General features: G+C 44.7%; 1 protein-coding gene across 15 annotated transcripts in view; it reads right to left on the bottom strand.

The window, feature by feature from the left end:
- Positions 1-3,349: 3,349 nt before the first annotated feature.
- Nt5c2 (5'-nucleotidase, cytosolic II) overlaps positions 3,350-19,465 on the bottom strand; it is a 124,956-nt gene continuing 108,840 nt past the window's right edge. For 13 of the 15 annotated variants that reach the window (XM_087653665.1, XM_087654090.1, XM_087653622.1 and 10 more), the window contains 14 exons: positions 18,956-19,051; positions 14,877-14,968; positions 14,697-14,754; positions 13,672-13,765; positions 12,605-12,658; positions 10,681-10,764; positions 9,847-9,888; positions 8,813-8,920; positions 8,525-8,591; positions 7,745-7,915; positions 6,075-6,126; positions 5,900-5,960; positions 5,596-5,772; positions 3,350-4,734 (listed from right to left, as the gene is read on the bottom strand). In XM_087653665.1, coding sequence (XP_087509791.1) covers positions 4,501-4,734; positions 5,596-5,772; positions 5,900-5,960; positions 6,075-6,126; positions 7,745-7,915; positions 8,525-8,591; positions 8,813-8,920; positions 9,847-9,888; positions 10,681-10,764; positions 12,605-12,658; positions 13,672-13,765; positions 14,697-14,754; positions 14,877-14,968; positions 18,956-19,051 — 1,390 coding nt within the window. In that variant the 3' untranslated portion in view covers positions 3,350-4,500. 15 annotated transcript variants of the gene reach the window in all.

Below are 19,465 nucleotides of genomic sequence, written 5' to 3' on the forward strand. Positions count from 1 at the left end.
CATCAGGGCAGGAAGATGGCCATGGCAGTGCCCTCTGGACTAACCACTGTGGCTGGATCTTTGTCTAGACGGTTCTTGAGATGGCAGAGCGGGTTGGGGATTTAGCTCAGTGGCAGAGCGCTTGCCCAGGAAGCACAAGGCCCTGGGTTCGGTCCCCAGCTCCAAAAAAAAAAAAAAAAGAAAAAAGAAAAAGAGATGGCAGAGCATCAGAAAATGCCCTAGGAATATGGAGGTAGTTGTGCTGTGAGGAACGCTGGGCCTCCTGTCACACTCCTGTGCCTGTTCATCTCTGAGCTTTACTAAGCTCAGTGCTTCAAGGACACAGATACAAAGCAGGAGGACCCTGGAGAGTCTACAGGGCAGCAGGAACGTCCCCTAGCCCGGCAGTGACTTCTGGCAACTGCACAGGGTCAGGCAAGTGTTCCACCACTGAGCTACATGCCCTCCTGTCTTACATTTCTTGAAGGCAATGCAATCTAATGACATATCCCTCGTTAATGTCCAAAAGGTTCAATTAGATTGCTAATTACCCTCTTGCAACGTGATTTCATTTTTCTTCCGAGGGCCGTATCTGTGCTCATAACTCCCAGGTATGAATGTTCTGTAAGTCCTAGGATAAAGGAATTGGTTATATGGACCTTGTCTTAAATGTCGTTTTTGACCTGGTAGATGACCTGAAGGGGAATAAATAAGGTGAAGCGTTTCCTGCTGCTGTTAGTGGCCCTGAGGTCCTGAAAGCACAGGAGACAAGCAGGCAAGACAAGAAATGAGACTGAGCCCAATTCTCCATCAGACTTTGGCAATCACATGCTTAAATCGCATACCTTCAAATCCAAGGTTAACTCTGCTAAGAACCTCTCAGAGGCAGGTGGATTTGTGAGCCTGATCTACAAAGTGAGTCCAGGATAGCCAGGGCTTGCGACATAGAGAAGCCCTGTCTCAAACCCTGCCTCCCCCAGGGGAAAAAAAAAAAGCTCTCAGTAAGGAATGGCCACTTACTCTAAACCTGAGGCTTGAAGGATCATCGCTATTTCCATGGTGACAATGTGTGCAGTACGCAGGCTCCGAGTCTTGCTCCAGTCCTCCGGGTCTCATCTGGAGGTCCCCTGGGAAGAGCTGAAGTGTCAACAGCTCCCTGCTCTTCCTCTAGCAACAAGGCAGTTTGGGTACTGTACCCCGTGTAAAGAGACCTCAAGGTCAGGCTCAAAACTGGGAATTTTATTTTCTTGGAAAATCCCGAATACTTAGACATGTGGTGTCCAAGTCTGAGATGGGTGTTGGGAGTTGAAATACTCATCTCTTCCTTTACTCTTGTGTCAGACACCTTCATCACTGTTGTTACCACAAGCTGAGAAGCAGGGGGAAAGCAAGGAGGAGAAGGCTGCATGTTCTGTAATGAATATCCGTTTAGACCTGCTTCCTGCTTTTTCTGGACAGCAGTTAAGGCCGTTAGGTGCTGTTCCCCTGTTAGCAGAGGGGTCTGGCAGGCAATGCGGGTCTGCAATCATTGGGCTCTGTTTTGGCTGTCGCATGCATGTAGATCATCCGTGTAGCTCACTGGCATGCCCGAGGGTGGATCATCTCCGCATCTCACTACAGCGCATGCTTTTGTTTCGTCTTTGGTGAGGATTCCAGACTCAGGCATCCCAAGGGTATGTGATTAGAAATCATTCCCTCTGAGGAAAAACTGTAAGAGAAGCTAATTCTAGTCACCAAGAAAGAATGCCATGAGAAACTAAGTACTGAGGGCCTAACTCTCAAACCACATGGGGAAGGAAGGAGGCCCTTGAGAGTATGGCAGCAGACGGCTCTTCATTACCATTTTCCCACCGTCAGGAGGAGGTTAAACAGTTTCCATAACGGGGAGTGTGAGCAAGTCTCTGTCCTAATACAGACTTAAATATGCAGTGTCTACCTCAGGCTAGTTATGGTGAGTAAGCAGAGGGTTTAACAGTGCCCAGGAAGCCTTAGAAAAACTGCAGGACTTCAAAGTTGTTACACAAACAAGTCTGACTTATAAGTATCTAAACATGGACAAGCTACTTTTAAATCTGAAATGTAATCGCACATACACAATGTGACCTAAAGATTTGTAGCTGTTATTCTATTTTAAAATTTAAAAGCAACGTGAAGGGGCATAGCTTACACCATAGACCTCTGCAGATCTGTGCTATGGCAAACGAGAATCCTGGGTATAAAACAAACACTGAATTTTCTCTGCCTCAGATGTTTCTGAGACATTCAACCTTCTACTAGAGCAGCTCTGTGGAAGGATGCATGAGGTGGTTGCTGTGGCTGGGAGACCCAGCAGGACTGGGAACACTGGGGTCCCTAGTGCCACACACTCCAGTCTTGGGAGCTCAGTAGTCTGGCACTGAAGAAACGATTCTTGGATTCTGATGCTCTACAAGGCCTGAAAACTGAGGTGTTTCCAGAACCCCTAGGGAAGCTCCCAGGGGAGATGGAGCTGCCACTCTTGTCCTCTAAAGCGCACAGACTTAAGCAAACAAGTGGGCAGTTCACTGATGACAGACAGTTCATGTTTTACATTCTGAAATGTCCAGTCACAGATGCTTCGTCACCTGCGCTGGACAGACCACCCAGCACAGACGGGGGCGTTCGGGAGGTCACCAGCTGGTCTGTCCCTTACAGAGCTCTAGCTCATTAGCAGCTCCTGCTGACTGAAGAAAGTTGACTCAACAAGGAGTTCTCTCGACTGTGCGCTCTTCACTGCCACTCGAAGTGCGCTCTCTCCTCTGGTGAGTCGCCTGGCTGACAGTGCCATCTGGCAATAACAAACTGTTGTGTCCACACAACACAATAAAACATAGGAAGCAAGCTGAGTGACGTCCACCTCTGCTCTAAGGAGCACACTAACATAAGGTGACTCTGCAGTTGTCACGTGCCCTGCAGAGGTGATTTGGGCTTGAGAGGGCTTAACACCGTCAACCCAAGCAACATCCTCAATGTCAATTTAAATGAGAATGAATGATAACTAGGGGGGCTATAATAGTCTCTAAGTTTTTAAAAACAGAGATAACAACCAATTAATTGTCCACGGATAAGTTCCAGCCGGAATGCAGTTACTTGGATGACTGACTCTTAAGTGAGTGAAGCTGTGTGGCTGCAGGCCTGGGCTAAGGTGCTGAGCTGGCTGTGTTCCACACCTTCCAAATGAGTGCTTTAAAATAAGCCAGGCGTGGTGCATGCCTTTAATTCCAGCATTTGGGAGGCAGAGGCAGGCACTCACAGCTCTCTGAGTTCAAGGTCAGTCTGATCTACATACTGAACATGTCCCAGGACAACCAGGGCTACAGAAACTTAAGTCTTTTTAAAAAATGCTAAAACCTCAGTGAAAAAATCTTTATACCTGTGAAACACTGTACATATAAGCATGTTTTTAACTAAAAGTGATACAGATATACCTAGCAATTTTAACACCAACCCTAAGCCATCTGAAGACCATGGCTATGACTGTTGACAGCTGTACTGCACAGGGCCAGTGTCAGCATTAGACACACACTTTACTGAGCTCTAGAGCAGTCAATACCCTAGTGACCAGAGCCAAGAATGGAAGAAAACAAAAGTTAGAGCAAGTTCTACAACACAAGTCATGGTTGGAAGTCACAACCTTCGTGTTTACAGGCTCCTGCTTTATTCAGAGCCAGAGGTCATTTCCCAGTCGAGTGAACTCATCCCCTCTGTCCCTTCTGCTGTAGAGCCTTCCCGTCTCTGTGGCTGGGAGCAGGCCACGCTGCTGAAGGCAGCTCTGGCTGTGACAGTGGCTGCTGTTCTGGGAACCTGCTCCTTTGTACTCCTCAGCTACATTCCCCAAAAGGATTGGTTTTATGTAACACAAAGCATTTGTGCTACCAACTTTAAAAAATGTAGCAAGGATGAGGACTTTTGCCTCAAATTCAAATCCCTGCAGTCTAGAATCGTCCTACAGCAAGGAAACCCACAAAGGCACTGACTGACACAGCACCAGCCTCGCCAGGGCCGAGGAAACCCAAAAGCTAACGGAGGGAAACTTGACCTCAACAGAGGCTGACTACACTTGGTGATAAAAGTGTGTATTCTCCACTGGTGAGCAACTGTGACGCACAGGCCGGGTGGGATTGGAGCAATGGTACAGTTTGTACACAGCATTTGTGGGTCTCCTCTTCCCATCAGCCCCTCTGCTCTGAACCTTTTACTACCTTCGTGCATCCAGATGACACGACGACAGGCACAGAAACCATCCCAAGCCACATGGTGCCGTCTGCATGCATTCCACCTGACTTTACCTGCTCTTCCTATGCAGTTTCAAACCATCTGCAGAGAATACAGATACACAAAACTGAAGTAGCTATGATTAGAATTATTTAAAGCCTTCAGAAACGTACTTTCCAAACGTGCTTCTGATGGAGTCCTCCCACCCTCCCTAACAATCCAAACAATCTGCCCCTTGCCCCCACGAGTCCGTCAGACTTGATGGGTGCTCAGGGTTTTCAGTCTGCCTTATTCTTCCTCTTCCTCTTCCTCATCATCATCTTCATCATGGCAGTGTGTGATCTCCTGGGGAGCCAGAGGGAAGAGGTTGGGAGGCTTGATCTCACTAATGGACCTCGTGAGCTGGTGTCGCTTATAGTCAGTGTCTTTGAAATCCACCGATGTGCGGTTGCGGGTGGCGAGAGGGGACTCCATCTCATTGATATCCACATGTGTGTGCTCCACTGTTGATTCGTGCGGCATCTAGAACAAGGCAAACACTCAGGCTGCAGGTGGTAAAGGTGAGTGCTGTTCTAACCGCTCTCCTTTACCAAGCAGACGCGCCTATGTGGATCACTTCCTACAGCATGAAAGTCAGTAACAGAACACCCTATACTCTACTTTTAAGACTTCCCTAACCAGGCCTGCAACACCAGAATCAGGACATACATATAAAACCATTTATTTCGATTAACACTAACAAAAGTCTTTAAAAAAAAAAAAAAAAAAAAAAAGACAGGGCCTCTCAATGTGGCCCTAACTCAGAGGTCCACTGCCTCCACCTCCAGGAGCAGGAACTAAAGGCGTACCCCAATACACCCGCTTTTTTTTTTTAAAGACAGGGTCTGTTGTAGTTGAAGCTGGCCTTGAACTCCCAATCCTCCTGCCTATGCGTCCCTAGAGCTCCAACTATGGGTGACAGCCACCACACCCTATTCAGAAGAGGAAGTCTTCACTAGTCCGTGTAACGTTAGAAAGCAGTGTCATACTCAATAACTACCTTGGTGTATCTTTCCTTACTAACCACATAAGCCACTCATAGTTTTCACAAAAACTGTCTCATCTCCCTGTCATTTCACAAAGCTCGTTGCAAATGGGACTCTATGATACAGTTTTTTTTTTTTTTAGATTGTATTTGTTTATACATATGAGTACTCCATTTGCATGTAGGACAGAAGAGGACATCAGACAGAAGAGGGCATCAAATCCCATTACAGATGGTTGTGAGTCACCATGTGGTTGCTGGGAATTGAACTCAGAACCTCTGGAAGAGCAGTCAGTGCTCTTAACCGCTGGGCCATCTGCCTAGCCTTTCTGTGGTGTGTCTTAACTGACATTACTCACCAGGACGTGGGCCGCTCTGAAGAGGTAGCTGAATGGGTAGTACAGCAGGTTGATGAAGGATGCTGCATAGAGGTCAGCGTACCGCATCACTTGGCTGGCAAAGAGCGTCTGCCGGGAGCCACTGCGGAACAGGCTTCCCATCATCCCGTAGCACATGTCCATGTCATGAGTCACTTTCTAAGGAAACAAAGCTCTCAGCTTACGCAACTCCTTGTTGGTTACCAGCTACACACAAGTCCCCGCATAAACTCAAACCTGAATGACTGACCACCGACTCCCCACTTCTCCCAAGCCCATTGGGTACCTTGATCCGTCTCTGGATGGAACTGATGTCTGGGCGCTCGTTGCTGCTGCTGTCCAGGTGCCTGGGACAAGAAGAAAGCACGGTGACGACCTCTGAGAGAACGCACCTTACCACCTCGCCACTCTTGGACCAGAGTGGGTTTTGGAACATTAAGTTGTAGAGTTGGGAAACTTACTTGTAGAGTTCAGCCAAGAAAATATCCAAGCTTTGAAGTTCTTCAAAAAGTGCTAGTTAGAGTTTGGAAAGGAAAAGAAAATGTTTTACACAAATCAAGCAAAAGTACTTTTTAAGTGATGACTTTTAAACAATGTTCAAGCTCCTGACACTTCAGACATAACCAAGAAGTACAGCCTGGGTCTGCCATGCCTGAGCCAAGCACACAGTGCACCTGCGCCCTTCGCCGCACAAGGACTCTGCCAACCACCACAGTGCCCCTTCAAGCTGCCTCCTTCCTACCTAAAGCCACAGACCTCAACCCCCTCCATCTGTGTGTTCATTCTGAGCTTCCAAATTATCCATTCTTAATCCCTTGGATGCAGACACCAAATCGATAGTCTGACTTAAAAAGAAGAGTTGTGGGCTGGAGAGATGGCTCAGTGGTTAAGAGCACCCAACTGCTCTTCCAGAGGTCATGAGTTCAATTCCCAGCAACCACATGGTGGCTCACAACCATCTGTAAAGAGATCCGATGCCCTCTTCTGGTGTATCTGAAGACAGCTACAGTGTACTTATATATAATAAATAAATAAATCTTTTAAAAAAAAAAAAAGAAAAAAAAAAAAGAAGAGTTGTGTGTGGATGTGTGTGGGCTTACACATGCCACGTATGTGAAGTCAGAGGACAATGTGTGGACGTTGGTTCTCACCACGTAGATTCTGGAGACTGAGTTCAGGTCAAGCTTGGCAGCAAGCACTTTTACCCACTGAGCCCTGACAGTCAAAGGACGGAGAATTAGGTGACTTGTCTAGGGCACTGCTCAACTGGACTTCTAAACTTCATGGGTGGGAAGTGTACAACGGGCAGGCAACGGGAGCAACATCAGTCAGTAACAATGACCTGCTCCTAGGCTCCCCAGGAGAACTCCACCCCATCTCTCTACTCAACTTCTACCGTCTTTACATTCAGGAGGGGTTGTTCAGATTATGTTGTCACTGAGAAGAAAAGTCATCATCTCTCTCTCCTTTCTATGTGCACTACCTCAGCTGAGGCAACCTGGAGGCAGACACTGCTGTAGCTCTCATTCTCATGTATGGGGAAGCAAGGCCAAGGTGCGTGTAGATTTTGAGTAGAGGAGCCAGAGTTCCCATCAACATAGGCCACGCTGGCAGAGTTGGTAAGTCTGACCACAGAGAGGTGGACTCGGACCACATGGTGAGCCTGCCCATCGGCTCCATGTAACCACCTGCAGCCCAGCTGAAGGACGGGCACCACACAGTACACCTGGGAGGCTTCACAAGGTACGTTGGCCTCTGTCTTCACACACCAGGTTATTAGCATTCAGAGCCGGGGCTGCCCCAGAATCACAAACAGGGAAGTGTTAGGATGGAGACTCGAGCTACGGTTGGAGAAGCTTGGAGCTCAGACTGAAGTGGACGTCGTAGTTCACAGACTGGTACTGTAATGCACCTCAGGAGGGGAACATTCCACACTACCTTGAAGGTCTCTGAGAATCTAACCAAGACACACACGCATGCGCACACACCCACACCCACACCCACACCGACACCCACACACTCGAGTTGTGTGAAATGACTGAGTAATGGTTCTCTGAGAGAATCGAGTCCGAGCTATCTTGTAAGGTACAGACATGTGGCAAAGGTTTGAACTAAGAGTGACAGTCCTTACAACTTTTGTCAGTCCAGACGTGCAGCTCTTGTGCAAGCTCAGGAATCACCAAGAAAGTTCTCCACCCTTGCCGTTTCTTTGACTTCAAAATGTCTCCAAAAATGTGATCTCCAATATACAAAATGTCTTTGCCCTTAGCTCCCAACAGGTCACAGATTGTATCAGATGAACCTGAAAGAAATAAATAGAAAAAAAGTTTCTATATTAAAGAAAGCATTCAAAGCCCCACAGCTACATGCTAAAGAAATTTATAATTATGGGAAAGAGGAGCCTTTCTTAAAGACAAATGTTCACTACTCTTCGTAAGGCTCTGGACAAGGCTTTCAGCTCTACCGTGTAGGAACTGCAGGAAGACGGTGTCAGAGCCCCACAGCTGGGCTGGAGACACCAGCCGGTGGTGCAATGCTTACACAGCATGGAAGAGGCCGAGTCTTCAGAGCCACAAGGGTGCCATGACCAGTTTTTATCACAGACTTGACACTAAGTTGGCTCCATTCGACTGTTTCTGACTCTTGATATTAAACGCAGCTACATGGGCTTTAAGAAAAAAATACCCCGAAATGATTTCAGAATATTGAGACAAACCCTCAATGGAGGACAGAAGGATCTTTTCAGTGAAAATAAAACTTAACCCCGGTGCCTTTCACTGGCAGATGACTCAGGAGATGACTCATCTGAAGAACTGTTACGTGGCACTATGCTGAGAGACCCTGCCACTCTCACAGTGAAGTCTTAAGGACGCCCCAGGGAAGCCAGCACTCACTGAGACAGACCGCTCACCTCCTGAGTAGACGATGCCATGCTGCAGGGGGCCCGTGTAGGTGCCGATTTTCAGTTTTCCGGTTTTCTGGGTAAAGAGAATCAAGACTGAAATCCTGGGTCATTTGATCACGATCTCTACCCACGAAGCTACTTGGCCCAAGCACTCACTCTTCTCAGTGAGTGTTCTGTTGGTCTAGGTCAGGTAAGACCAAAACTCCCAACTTCAGAAGAGACATTATGGGCACCAAGTTAAAAAGAGGGCTGTGGGAAAGGTGAGCATGAAGGATGGTCACCTCCTCGACTTACAGTGTCCACCTGACGCAGCACTGTGCCTTCTCCAAAAAAGAGCGGTTTCCGTGCATCCACCAAAATCAGATCAAAGTAGGACTGCCACGGCCGGTGGGAGCTCCCAGGCTGGTGGGACAGAATCAACAAAAGCCACATCACCACTGTATCCCTCACCTCAACCTCATCAAAGACAAGGGATTTTAAAGTAAGTATTTTGGAAGCTGAGAGGTGTGAGTAATAAATGGCTTTGGTAATTTCAATAGTCTAAATTATTTATTCTCTGAAGTATAGTAACTTACTTCACAGTACTTTTAAACATGAAGTAAGAGAAAAGCTAAGCAGACACAAGCTACAATTCAAGGGACAAACTGGGGAGGGTTCTATCTGTCCTTAGTAGATGTCCTAGGTCAACAGTGGCCTCGGCTCATCACAAGATGGCATCATGCTGAGTAACAAACAATGCATTCTGAGAGGAACTACGGTGTAAGCCTTTTCAAGCCAACCTGAAGGGCACTACACAATGTAACTTTGGTATTTGCTAAAGCTTAGCAGGCAAAGTCTAGGACCCTTAAGTGTGTGACTACACTGTAATCTTTGTTCTTTAAATCTAAGCCTAGTAGTACTACAGAAAGACCATTACACACCAATGTCAGCTGCATTCTGGACCTAACACTCAAGAGTAGCCTAGAAACTGTCAAGAACAGTCACGTTGACATTATGTTTCTGTTAAAATGCTATCACCCTCAGTCTATGAGTCCTCAGAACACAAACAATTCTGCTTAGAAACTTATCTAGATCCTATTCACGACAGACCACATAAATATTCATTTATTTCTATCTAGTAAATATTTTAATTACCAGAGATTAAGTTCTCCTAGCCCTGGGATAGTTCTTTCAGTACTGACTAAACAATAGGCCTTCTAAAACTAGCATTTCCAGGGGATCCTGCTCCTTGTTTCCCTTTAGTTCTAAAATGATAAATGTACTCATTCATGGTTAACGCAAGCATAGTAACTTAGTTTAAAACGACATATATTAAATTACTATAATACCTTGGGGCCATGTGGGAAATCAAACAGGTAAGTCATGATTTTCTGCAGAAAAAGAAAGATATACATGTGACTTCTGCTCAAGACACACAAAAGCTTTCTAAGTGGGAGAATGACCAATCCTTACTCTCTCCATAGCTTATGAAACCATGGCAGAAGAAGTTAAAAACTAATGCTTCATCAGGCAAAAAATATGGCTGGCTTCTCAGGAAGGATACAGACTTCGAGGTGCTTCTGCAGTCACCCACCTAGCCCGATGCAGCTCTCCTGGTCCCATGTAGAGATAAGACCCTGGAGTAAGGGCTCAGAGAAAACCAGAGACTCCCAGGGGCTGGCGTGCTGCCATTCTCTAGCAGCACTGGGGCAGGGGCAGAGCGTCCTGCTAGGACTGTTAACCTATGGTAGCATCGGTAAAAGTAAGGAGCTTAAATTTGGACTTTATGTGTTCCCCTTCTGTATCCTTTCATCATGATTTTTAAAAATTTAAACATAAGAGGTGGTAAATTTTTATTTCTAAGATTTAAAAGATTATTATATCACCTTTCATTATAGGATTTCTAACGGCAAGAAAATGTAATAGAAAGGGTGCGACTTCTCTGCTATAGATAAATAATTCTCTTAAAAGGTAGAGAAGCCGTTCTGTTAGCATAAGCCCTTTAAGTAACTTCCCAAATTAAAACCTTTAAATAGCCACTATAGTAGTCCAAAAAGGATGCTTAGAAACATATACAGTGACTGCCGCATGTCCTTTGCGTCCTCCACCCTCCTCCTCCCCGCCTTCACAGTCCCTCAGGCCAGCACCCTCCCCTGGGTAAGCAAACAGACATTAACACTTACATCTGTGTACTTATAGTCACTGTTAGTGGCCAGAAACACTTTCCCCACTTCCTTCATTCGGCTCAGAAGCAACGGCAACTTGCCCTGCGACAGTGACAAAGCGTTATCAGTGTTGGTTGTCACAGACTGGGATTCTGCCCAGACAGGGTCAGGGGAACAGTCTTTGTAAGGATTAGTTGCTTGATTTCAGAAATTTGCATTTAAAGGTTTGTTAATCTATATGAGCACACTATAGCTGTCCTCAGACACACCAGAAGAGGGCATCGGATCCCATTACAGATGGTTTGAGCCACCATGTGGTTGCTGGGAATTGAACTCATGTCTTCTGGAAGTGCAGTCAGTGCTCTTAACTGCTAAGCCATCTCTCCAGTCCAGGAATTTGCATTTAAAAACACACATTACTAAGTTGTAAAAAGTATTAATATATAGTGCTTTATATAAGAAGCGTATGGTCATCAACAAGAGACCTTCTCCATCCTCATATCCGCCTCAGGAAAGAGTTTAGATGACTTTGTGATTTCTAAAGTGCAGGATTTGAGTGTACTGAGGGTCAGAAGGTGGCTTTCATGCCGTCCCAAGCCCTATAGTACATATGCTTCTGTGTACACTATGGCTCCACAAAAACTTTGCAGACTCGAATGACAGGTACAGGTGCTACCTAGAATGTCCACTCAACTGCAGGAAAGGAAGGCAATTCTGACAGCTGACATGCCTAGAACAAAAGCAGCCCTGTTCACAGGAAGGCGCCTGTGCGCAAACTGGATCCAACCGTTCAGTGGTCTTTCTTGAAGCAATAAGGGAAGAGGGTTGGGGGGAGGCAGGTAGTGGCTTGACAGGAAGGAAGGGGTGGTGACATAAACCCGGAGACATTATTACTGTATTCTGTCTTTACTCTATAGAAAAGTGAGTTACTATAGCTTAGCATCCTGTGTGTGGATGTCTTTTTTACTTAATTTATTTTTATTGTCAATCTATGTGGGGTGTGAGCACCTGAGTGGAGGTGCCAGGTGGAGGCATCAGGTCTTCCTGGAGCTGGAATTACAGGCAGTTGTGAGCCACCTGATATGGGTGCTAGGACTTAGTTCTGAAGGAACAACAAATGTTCCTAACCACTGAGCTATCTCTCTCTACCCCATGTAAACTTTAACAAAACAAAACAGTCCTGGAGCTAACACCCAAGACCTCGCATACACTTTTAAGTACTCTGTCAATACTACACAGCCAGCTCATGGCTTCATGTTTTAAACGACTTTAGCCTCACAGGAAAGTTGTGGTTAAACACACATATAATGCACATATACACTCCCCATGTGCTCCACATACATTCCTTCAATAGAAACATTAGCACTGCATAATTATAAAAAGTTTCTAAATTAGTAAAAATTACTATGAACTACAGCTATTTAAATAATCCCTAGTCTTTATGTGCCGTAGAGCTGTGCTCACTACTCTTTGCTAAGCAGGTGAGAGCACTTCAGTCATTAGACCTGCGCACATGTTTAGTGGGTCATCTGCAGTGCTTAAGATTTGGGTGTGAGTCTCGGCCAACGACTGACCTCCCAACTGTGTGACTTCCACATGACATTTAAGCATTTCTTTATTCCAAGTATCTGAATCTATAAAAAGGAACAGTAGCATCCAACGCATAGCTCATGAGGACTAGATAGTACAAGGCACCAATCTTCGTGGTGACATGCACACAGAGGCCACTGGCTGCCATGATTAGAGCTAAAACAGTAAATACTGAGTCTTCTTGTCTCTTAGGAACCAGGGAAAACCAGTCAACGCACACACTGGCAGACATTTTTTGTGGTTATGCTACAGTGTCTTTCCTTGTCTACGTCATGACTGACAGACTCATCCTTCGTGTCTTTACAAGGCAAAAAGAGCCACCACACAGACGCACCCCCTCTCCCATACTTACATCTTTGACTACATACTTCTCAAGATTTTCAACTGTCTTTTCCTTAAGGGAACCCTAGAAGAAAGAAAAGAAAAAAAAAAAAAAACTAGGAAAAGAATAAAACCAGGGAATTTGTTTCTTTTTTATTTTTCAGTTCTTGTTCTATAGCCCCGGCTGGCCTTGGACTCATCTTCCTGCCTTAGACCCCCAAAATACAGATTTAGGACATGATGTCCATCCCACAAACCAAGATTATTTGTCTGAGACAAAGCTTTACTCTGTAACCCAGGATAGCCTTAAACCTGTACAGTGTCTGGGATTGTGGAATATACCACACCTGACCTATAAATCTATTTTTAACTTCTACTAAAAAACTTGTGCTTACTACTAAACAAATATTCTGTTTACCAAAATGAAAAATGCTAGACAAAAAAGAATTCAAATATAAAATTATTTGCATTATAAGTAGAAAATTAAAACTTTTCATGTTTTATTAGTTTATAGTAAATATAAATCTAATACTAACTAGTGGGAGTTAACTGAACAAAATTTAAATGGACCACCACCTACAAACAGTGTTAAATATAATTTCATATACTAAAATTCTTCTAAATTTGTTTCAGAAATGCAAAAAATAAAATATAAAAGCTGAAGCTCAAGACTGAGGAACACTGTCAGACAAGAGTAAACGTAGATGGCACATTTCTCTTAATCCCTTATTAAAATTGAAAAAAGTTTTTAAAAGGCTTATTTTTCTGTTAGTGTGTATGAGTAAATGTTTTCCCTGCAAGCATGTCTGTACCACATGAGTGCCTGGTGCCCAGAGAGGCCAGAAGAAGGCATCAGAGCCCCTGCCACTGGAATTACAGATGGCTGAGAGCTGCCATGTGGGTGCTAGGAACTGAATTAAGGTCCTCTGCGAAAGCAGCCAGTGCTCTTAACTTCTGAACCGTCTCTCCAGCCCCGTCCACTTTCTCTTTAAAAAGAGGAACATTCTGCTCTGTTTGCACCATTTCCACTTGCAAAGTTAGTATTAGAGCAGAAGTGCACGCCAGGGAAAAGGCAGCAAGTCAGCAGCTTCTAAGTACCTTGTAATGGACCCAGTCCACTGCGTCCCTTACATCCTGGAACATACTCCTGTAGGACATGAAGAGGTCCCCATCTTTAAATCCTGTGTCACAACTACAGAGAAATGAAAAGAACATGACAGAAGGTGAACGAAATGACCAAGGGACCCAAAGATTCCCCATCATGTGGTACAGACTGTGGTTAGCTAGGAACCGCTCCCTAATCAAAATGCATTTGAGCATTAAAATGGCCAAAATGTTGATATATGGAATATAAAAACTGTGTGCAAACACAATGAGACAGGGTAATTTACAGGGTGGAATTAAAAGGCCAAGGTCCCAAAATACCAAGTTCATCACTTTTAGAAACAGGTTCTCACTGCACGAACATTTAGAATATAGGTTCTCTCTCCCTGACCTTTCTGGCATTGTCCCTAGGTGCAAAGGATTCCATTTTCCATCAAACTGCCCTGCAGTGGGTAAGGCCTCAGACATGAGCATAGCAGACCCTAATACAGAAGGCTGTTACACATCAAGCAATGGCTGCACAGCTCCCCCAAAAGGAAAGACTAACCTGTGCAAGACTTAGGCAAAACTTTGTTTTGGGAAAATAAACAATATTTATTCCTTGGTGAGATCTTGCTGGGCCTGGGAATGAACTACATGACCATCCCTGGATGGTTGCTGGTAGCTGCTGTGAAATGAGTCGGGGGTTTTAGTGTCACTCTGCTCGGACAGATAAGCATCACACAAACCTCCCACTCAGTTGTCACAATTAGCACCTCTGCTGGCCGTCTTCAATCCCAGTCAGTGGTCCCTTCCAAACATGGCTGCAGCACACTGGCAAGGAGAGGGGCCGTGTGGGAGGTGAGAGCCTGCATGGAGCTGCTGGTGCTGTCCATCTCTCAGGCTGGCAATGTGGCATCTCTCACTAGCACTAAATTCACTTTAGAAAAGCAGAAAAGACCTACAATGGCCAGTTCTCTAAAACCCTGTACATTAATTTAAAAATCAACTGGATAAAGAAAACTGTAGTCTAAACATACCTGGTATATCTGGGACAATTAGTAAAAAAATCTACTAGGCAGGCCAACAGGTAGGTTTCTGAAAGGAAGAAAAGATATTAATGAGCTCTAAGTAAAACAGTCAAGCTGATTTAACTAGCTCCCTTCAACAAGTGGTCTGGGACGAAGGGACAGCATGGACAGCAAGCAGAGGCGGTCTACCTGGAAGGTTGAAGAGTGTGTTCAGAATGTAAAACCGTTCAGTATCATCTCGTTGGATAAACTTATTTGGATACTGCTCTCTAGTTTCTGGTCTGCAAGAAAATGCAAAAAAAAAAAATTAGTTGATACTCAAAAAGTTAACAACTGTAGGAAATAGTCACTTATTCAATGTTTTATTAAAGTATGTTGATGGCTATGTGAAAGACAGACTTCACATATTAAATCTGAACAGCTGTGAACAGGTCAGGGTGAGCCCTTAAACAGCTCTCTCATAAACACCACCACCCAGGGCTCTCCCTGCTAAGGAGGTAACTTAAGAGCACACAACCCAACCTCTACAAGAAAGCTGTGGGAACTCTAAGACTAAAAGGAAACTATTTAGCTTGAAAGGTTTAAGGAAATAGCCCATAACCATGTGCTCACCCCTGTAATCCCAGCACTGACAGCCAGGCCAGCCAGGGTGACGCAGTGAAACCCTGTCTCAAAACAAGTAAGTAAATACAATTTAAGATAAATAAGTCTAAAAGTAAAAGGAAGTGACTGTGAAGAGAGAGGCAAGGACAATCTACAAAGGGATCCTGTAGGTGCTGGTGTGCTGGCCTCTGCTCTAACACCTAAGTGGACACTTCTGCTCCTGGATGGAGTGTAGAACAAAGAGCAGCCTTCCTTACCAGACTGAGCTGTCTTTCTCTCTGTTCCCCTTTATGGAAAGCAGACCAACTTCTGACTTGACTTACTTAATTTGCAAGGCCCAGTTCAAATCAGTAAAGTGTTTGTCATGCAAACACGAACTTTGGTTTAGAATCCCCAATACCTACATAAAAACCAAGCACTGCAGAGTGCCCGTAACCCTAGCAGTGAGGAAGAAGGGTGGAGACGTGGAGTGGAACTCTGGGCTTCCACTGACTCGCCCTCCCTCCAGCCAGTGAGTGAAGGCTGGCGTTCTCCCATTACAGGTGCAGCTACTTCAGCAACTACAATTCAAACTGACTGACAAACGCGGCTAGTCATTGCATTCGCAGTCAGGGGAGACAGTGCATCACAGCAGAAGAAGCCACCTATTTGGAATGGGAAGGAACATCAGTAGCTTTTGCGAGCCACAGACCCAAGCTAACAAGGTGTGACAAAGCCAGAGGGACGCTGACCTCCTTTTCAGCTCATCTCCACCGCACCTTAAAAACCATTTTCCACCATGTTCATTCTCCCCCTAAGATCTTTTCCTTTTGTTTTGTGCTAAGCTTCAATGAATCTACGTTTACTCACAAATGACTTATTTTTGAAATACTACCAAAAGTATTTCCAAAGAAGCTACTTTGAAACTTTATTAGGGGAACACAACAGGTTGGTGGATCTCATCCCCCCCCCCCCCCCCCCGCCTTCCTTTCGACTAATAGCCAGAGCAATGAAATCCCTTCTCAGAACAGAACCTGCTCATTTTCACGGGGCTCCTTGTAACAGTATCGTGATGACATTGACATGATGAGCTTAGTTAGGTCTGTGATCCTGCATGTGGCTGTTTTTCATCTAAATCCTGCTTCCTGATACAAAAGCATCTTTAGAGCACAGGAAGGTGTGTGCAGCCTTCCTGGCCTGCTCAGAGAGGTCAAGATGACACTCAGGTCACTCACTTGTACATGTGCACCTGAGACACCTCTGAGCCTGTGCTATGCAGTAAGGCTTGCTCAGTCCCACTGTGCAATGTGCCTCAGTTCTGCGTGGGACACGTTATGACCTTGGACCTAAAGGACGTTCTGACACAATTTCAGTTAGATTACACCTCTTACAACAAAACGTGTTGCCAAAACCACTGTCTTTAATTATTCCAATGTGACTGTGATGACTTTAGCACTTTTCCATCAGGAAAAAATAATTCAAAAAAATTACAGGAAAGGAGACTATAAAATGTTTTCATTTCAAGTTATAATTATAACCCAAATATAGTGTCAAGTTCTATTTTTTATTTTTCTTTATTTTTTTAGATTAGTATGTCTATGTTGTTCTGTCTGGCTGTGTGTTGTGTGTAGATGCACCGTGTGCATGCTGGCTGTCTGTGAAGGCCAGAGGAGGGCATCGGAGCCCCTGGAACTGGAGTCATCGGTGGTTGTGAGCCACCATGTGGGGGCTAGAAACGGAACCCAGGGCCTCTGCGAGTGCAACAGATGCTCTTAATCACGGAGCCATTCCTCCAACGCCCAAATAGTGTTTTATTTTTAAAAACAAAGCAAAACAAAACATATTTAGGCTGTTTCACAAAAAAAAAAAAGATACTTACATATTTATAACATATTACTGCTGAAACTCCCAAATTAGCAAAGATAGTGAAGATAAAAAAATCTAAGTTGTCCATTTTAAAAATCACTACTTTCTCCCCCTCCCTCCCTCCCTCCCTCCCTCCCTCCCTCCTTTTACAGGGCTGTGGATCAAACCCAGGCTCCTACATCTGAGTAAATGTCTGCTACTGAACCGAATCCTATCACCCCATCATGCCCTCTTTTTTTTTTTTTTTAAAATTTATTTTTTCCCTTTTTTGAGGAAGGGCCTCACTATGGAGCCTTGGCTGTCCTGGAATTTACTATGAAGAGTAGGCTGGCCTTGAACATAAGGAGATCTGCCTGCCTCTGCCTCACAGTGCTGATGTTAAAAGCATAACCACACAGGGAGCCTCTCTCACCATCATTTCTGATTTCTGAGGTGGCTCTCATTGTATCACTCAGGTACTGGCATCGAACTCCTGAATTCAAAAACCCTCCTATCTTAGTTTCAGAATGGTTTGGTCCTCCAGGCAGGCATTACTGTGCCCAGCACTACCTTGTGTTTAGAGTACCTTGTACTTTTAACTCAGCATTTTAAGATGCTGTCATTATACAAATGTCTGAAAATAGTTACTCAAAGATTAAAATGTACTAGTTAATAAAATCTCAGCCATGTAAATTGCTATATAGGTCAAAAGTTTTCAGTTTTGCTGTGTATCTCTTCTGTGTTAAAAAGGAAAAGTAAGGGCTGGAGAGATGGCTCAGCGGTTAAGCACACTGACTGCTCTTCCAGAGGTCCTGAGTTCAATTCCCAGCAACCACATGGTGCCTCACAACCATCTGTAAAGAGATCCGATGCCCTCTTCTGGTGTGTCTGAAGACAGCTACAGTGTAATTATATATAATAAATGCATAAATCTTTAAAAAAAAATAAATAAATAAAAATTAAAAAAAAAAAAAGGAAAAGGAAACCGGGTAGTGGTGGCACACACCACTTAGGAGGCAGAAGCCTCCTCGGTGAATTCAAAGCCAGCCTGGTCTACAAAGTGAGTTACAGAACCGCCAGTGATGCACAGAGAAATTGTCTCAGGGAAAACAAACAAGTAAACAAACATCTTAGAACTTAAGTCTAAAACTACGTCTAAAGTGTGATTTTTTAGCAAGCTTCAAAATTATCTTTTTGGGTACTGTATAATTAGAAGACAAACAAAATATAATTACTAATACCTTAACTCTGCTTACGTAAAGGGATGACTCAATGCTAAAAGGAAGAGGTAAGCGTATCTTGCCTGTGCAGACAATTTCATGTCATTTACCCAAATATCAGAGGGGCTACGGAGACAGTGAAGCTGGTAAGGTGCTTGCTTTACCCATAAGCATAAGGACCTGAGGCGAGTCTGAGAACCAGGCATTAAACAGAGGGTACACAGGCATGCACCTGCAATCCCAGCTCTGGGGAGGTAGAGCCTGCTAAATTCTCAGGCTCACTGACCATCTAGCCTAGCCAACTTGCCCGCACCCACTGTGACTCCATCTCAAAAAAACAAGGCAGCAAGGGCTGCTGTAGGAACTCATTTTGCAAACCTGATGACTAAGTTCAATCCCTGGAAGGAAGCCACAATGAAAAGAAAAAAAAAGAAAAAACAATTTCAAAAGCTGTTCTCTGACCTCCTCATACACACTGTGGCACACGTGCACCCTCCACAAACATACACATAATAATAATAATAAACAGAATTAAAATCAAATGGACCATTTCTAGGGCACGGGCATTTCCCCCACCCCCACCTCCTCTCTCTCAAGAGGCTAAGGGTTCTTTATACTCACCCTCTTATGAAGTTAAATCCATGTGCACAAACCAAGAGGTTTCCATAGGCATCAACTTTCAAGAGATTTCCATAGAGTGTGTCAAAGACAAGTCCTCTACAGGAAAGGGAGACAGTGACAGTGCAGTCATGCAGCAGTCGTGTACGCTCAGTTATGAGCCAGAGCTTCACCTAACTCGAGCTCTGTAGCACCTCAGTTATATTCCCCACACAACATAACTGGATACACTAAGTACATGCGCTTCAAAAGGTAAATCGCTGGACTGGAGGCACACCCTGTGTACTGTGTTTTAATCCCCAGGGACCATCCCAGCTCTTGAGGAGGAGCTGGAAGGTGGGAAGGGAGGACTGTGAATGCAACTAACAACACTGATGTTGTGTGTGCTGTTTTGGAGTAGTGGCTCCATCAAACAAGCATAAACTCCCTTCCTCGTGAGGAAGCTGCCATCTTTCTACAATAACCTATAAATTTCTTCAGACACTGAACTGCTTATATTTCCCAGTATCCAAT

This window comes from Rattus norvegicus, chromosome 1, assembly GCF_021556685.1.
Source record: "Rattus norvegicus strain SHRSP/BbbUtx chromosome 1, alternate assembly SHRSP_T2T, whole genome shotgun sequence".
Taxonomy (NCBI): domain Eukaryota; kingdom Metazoa; phylum Chordata; class Mammalia; order Rodentia; family Muridae; genus Rattus; species Rattus norvegicus.